This window comes from Nestor notabilis, unplaced genomic scaffold (genome assembly GCF_000696875.1).
Source record: "Nestor notabilis isolate BGI_N333 unplaced genomic scaffold, ASM69687v1 scaffold2162, whole genome shotgun sequence".
NCBI lineage: Eukaryota > Metazoa > Chordata > Aves > Psittaciformes > Psittacidae > Nestor > Nestor notabilis.
In genome coordinates, this window is record NW_009918561.1 from 2,258 (window position 1) to 6,505 (window position 4,248).

General features: G+C 44.9%; 1 protein-coding gene across 1 annotated transcript; it reads left to right on the top strand.

The window, feature by feature from the left end:
- Positions 1–1,856: 1,856 nt before the first annotated feature.
- On the top strand, positions 1,857–4,226 carry KCNJ2 (potassium inwardly-rectifying channel, subfamily J, member 2). The gene has a single exon (XM_010009762.1). It carries the CDS (start codon positions 2,071–2,073, stop codon positions 3,352–3,354), a length of 1,284 nt encoding a protein of 427 aa, XP_010008064.1. The 5' UTR covers positions 1,857–2,070; the 3' UTR covers positions 3,355–4,226.
- Positions 4,227–4,248: the final 22 nt, after the last annotated feature.

Sequence of the window (4,248 nt, forward strand, 5' to 3'; positions counted from 1 at the left end):
GTGAATCCTTAGCGGTATAGGCAGGGCAGTCAGACAGGTTTTAGGCAGCTCTGCTGGGAGCCTGCATAGCTGGGAGCTGCTCTCAGACCCGGCATTACCAAACCTACCAAAAGCTGCCAAAATGTCTTGTATGGTGCTGAAGTCACAGATGACTAATGTGGGCAAGTAGGCGTGGGGATGCATTCCCGCAGAGCATACAGAAGAGAGGGGAAAAGACAAGGTAAATGTAATCCCGAAAGAGATTCCAGAGGGAACAGCAGCCTGCATACAACTGGGAGCGCGATGGTGTTTTGTGTGTGTCACCTGCTCCTTTCCTAACAAGTGTCTGCTGAGCTAAAGCCCTTGTAATGTGGTTGGAGGTTGTGTGACGGCTGAGGAGCTGTTTGAAATCCCTCAAGTTTTTGGAACACATCTGCAGGGCTTTAGGGGCTGCCTTTGGGAAAGGAGATAAACTCTTATCTACTGCTGTTGTTAGATACGGATCCGAGGAATAGCTGCAGAGTCCTGAAGCTGGTTTGTGGGCAGAGGTGGTGCTTCTGAGCAGCTGCAGTTTTGCTGGGTTTTGGACAAACTCAGATGGGTTTTGGTGATTCTGATTTACAAAGAGAGTCGTGATTTAATCTCCCTGTACTGGAAACGGCACCGAATTCTCTTCTCCCATGACAAACATTCCTCATCACTGGGTTGTAGTTTGATTTCCTCATGGGGTGCATGCGTGGAGCAGTTGCATTAAGGCATCTCTTCTCCTCTGCAGTATTTCAATTACGTTTCCTGATATACAGTACATGACTTAATGGATGACGCACTTGTTAAAAGCTAAACCTGGGTCTAAGCCAGACCTCCCTGAAACAAGTTTGGTGGCTTCTACCCTCAGGATGAAGGTTTCGTAGATTCTTTGCTCAGTCTTAATTGCTGACATTTAAGACCCACGGGACACTCGGAACCGTTACCTATTGGAGGTGGAACTGGCTGCCCCAGGCTCCCGAAGGGAAGGTGCTGGTACTTGCTACCAAAGGTGTTATGAAGACACTTGGCTGGTCCTACTCTGTGGTAGCCTTTTGCTAGTTGTGTTAACAGGAGCAGATGGGGGTTGTTACAAGATTTAGTTTACTTTGTACAACTTAAGCCTAATGTGAGTGTAAAAACTACGCAGATCTCAATGAGTTTCTGCAGTTAAAGAGGAACTAATGCCTTTTGCAGAGAATATGCAACTCCTTTGGGTTTGCTTAATCAAAAAACTAAGTTATATTCAGTGTTATTTCATGGCGATCACTGACATTTGTGTTTTCCAAGTTTATTGCTTTTCTTAAGTACATATCACCTTCCCTTTTACACGCTCCCTTGTTTGCCGTAGTTAAAACAGTCCGTGAGGCACACTGTGTCACTAAAACCTGCTTCAGTGTTTGTATTTGAACAGTTGGATGTTAATACTGATTGTATGTTTCAAAACAAACAGAAAGTTGTAAATAGTAGGTAGATTATTTGCATGTCCAGCTTTAAAGTGAATGTTGCTCAGAGTTGTGACATAATTGAGCAACCTGCTCTAGTGGAAGGTGTCGCTGCCCGTGTCAGGGGGTTGGAACTGGATGAGCTGTAAGGTCCCTTCCAACCCAAGCAAATCTATGATTCTATGATCACTTCCGTGCTTTCATGTGGGAAGAGTGATGCCTTCTTTGTTGTAATGATGTCACTCCTGTCAATACACAACCATGGACATGGTGCGTTCCAGAAAGTGCTGTAAGAATAAGGAAACTTCCTGCAGGTCCACGGGAGTAACTTTACTTGCATCTTTCAGGTTTGATTCCTTATCCTTTTCCCCCAAGATCTAACACAACGTTTCTCTTTCTCTTGCAGACCATGCCATCTCTATGACGGTTGCTTGTTAAGCTAAATCTGCATGCCAGAAGACTGTCCTTGGTGGATCCAAGGGCTTTTGGGGACTCCAGCCTCTCCCCGGTTTTTCCGTGTGTGTGTGTTCCTCTAGAACTTTCAAAACTGTTTCTCCAAAGGGTTTTGCAGAAACTTAGACTGTTTTCTAAAGCAGAAGCACCCGAGTCCACAGCAGTAGTGATGGGCAGCGTGCGAACCAACCGCTACAGCATCGTGTCTTCGGAAGAGGACGGCATGAAGCTGGCAACCATGGCCGTTGCCAACGGCTTTGGGAATGGCAAGAGTAAGGTACACACCAGACAGCAGTGCAGGAGCCGCTTCGTCAAAAAAGATGGCCACTGCAACGTCCAGTTCATTAACGTGGGGGAGAAGGGACAGCGATACCTGGCAGACATCTTCACCACTTGCGTGGACATCCGCTGGAGGTGGATGTTAGTTATCTTCTGCCTGACTTTCATCCTCTCCTGGCTTTTTTTTGGCTGTGTGTTTTGGTTGATTGCACTGTTGCATGGGGATCTGGAGGACCAAGAGAATAGCAAACCTTGCGTCTCTCAAGTGAGCAGCTTCACCGCAGCCTTTCTGTTCTCCATTGAGACCCAGACCACGATCGGCTATGGCTTCAGGTGTGTCACAGACGAGTGCCCCATTGCAGTGTTCATGGTGGTTTTCCAGTCTATAGTAGGCTGCATCATTGATGCCTTCATCATTGGTGCTGTCATGGCAAAGATGGCTAAGCCAAAAAAGAGAAACGAAACTCTAGTCTTCAGCCACAATGCCGTGGTGGCCATGAGAGATGGAAAGCTGTGCCTGATGTGGCGTGTTGGAAACCTGAGGAAAAGCCACTTGGTGGAGGCACATGTGCGAGCACAGCTCCTCAAATCCAGGATCACGTCAGAAGGGGAGTACATCCCCTTGGATCAAATAGACATCAATGTAGGCTTTGACAGTGGGATAGACCGTATATTCCTGGTCTCCCCAATTACAATAGTGCATGAAATAGATGAAGACAGTCCTTTGTATGACTTGAGCAAACAAGACATGGACAATGCTGACTTTGAAATTGTAGTAATTTTAGAGGGCATGGTGGAAGCTACTGCCATGACTACCCAGTGCCGTAGCTCATACCTGGCGAACGAAATCCTCTGGGGCCACCGCTATGAGCCCGTACTCTTTGAAGAGAAAAACTACTACAAAGTGGACTACTCGAGGTTCCACAAAACATACGAAGTGCCCAACACACCCATCTGTAGTGCCAGAGACTTAGCAGAAAAGAAGTACATTCTCTCTAACGCAAACTCCTTTTGCTACGAGAATGAAGTGGCCCTCACCAGCAAAGAGGAGGACGAGATTGACACTGGGGTGCCTGAGAGCATGAGCACAGACACCCACCCGGACATGGACCACCACAACCAAGCAGGGGTGCCTCTAGAGCCACGGCCGCTACGGCGGGAGTCGGAAATATGACTGGCAGACTCTTCCTCTCTCTTTTGGTTGAAAGGAAAAACCAATACACCTATCGGTCAAAGGCACGTTGACCTGAGAAGTTGGCCCAGAACAGTTTTCAGACAACGGTACTGTTGAAGAGTGGTGTGAAGGCAAGCAGACCTGAGAAACCCGGGCTGGTTTTAGGGCTGTCCTCAGAGGAGGGACGACAGAAAATGAACTCTAAACACAAAGCACTAAACATGTCTAAGTATGAACAGAAGGCACATATGTTGTAGAATAAATTATGTATATATTTTTTTACAAAACTTGAACTTGCAGGCAAGCTTTGGTTGGGTTATTATTATTTTTGTTTTCAACTTTTTCCAGAATGCTTCTCTCTAGGGAACAAGAATGTTTTTAATGGCATAACAAAGGCAAGAATCTGCCTTATTATTATTATAATTATTTTTTAAAGAGCTGCTGCTAACTACATGAACACAAATGGTTATTTTTGTTGCAGTGTAGTTTTTTATTTTTCTCTTGTGTAATTTAAAAACTAAACCAGAATAAGTCAGTGTTGAACTTTTGGGGTTGAAAAGCTTCAGAGAGGCTGATGTTGCCAGAAAGTCTAAACTCCTTTTGAGGCCAGTAGGTTGAGAGCTCGAATCAATTTCTCTCTTTCCAATTACATAAGGGGCATTATGTAGGAACAGGCCAATCAGTTGCCTCCAGCAAAATTATGATTTTTTGGGGGGGGGGGGAGAATTTAATTCTCTGTCTAAAGGAAATAAAACATATATATAGACACATAAAAAAAGTACTAAGTTAAAACTACCTAAATGGATACCAAAGAAAATGCAGAGTTTTGCACAGTGGAGTTTATTTTAAAAAAGAAAAAAAAAAAAAAAAGGTGGTTTTTCATTAAAAAAACAA

What these genes read in the sequence shown, in the direction of transcription:
- KCNJ2 (XM_010009762.1), top strand. Translation starts at nt 2,071, where the DNA reads ATGGGCAGCGTGCGAACCAACCGCTACAGCATCGTGTCTTCGGAAGAG.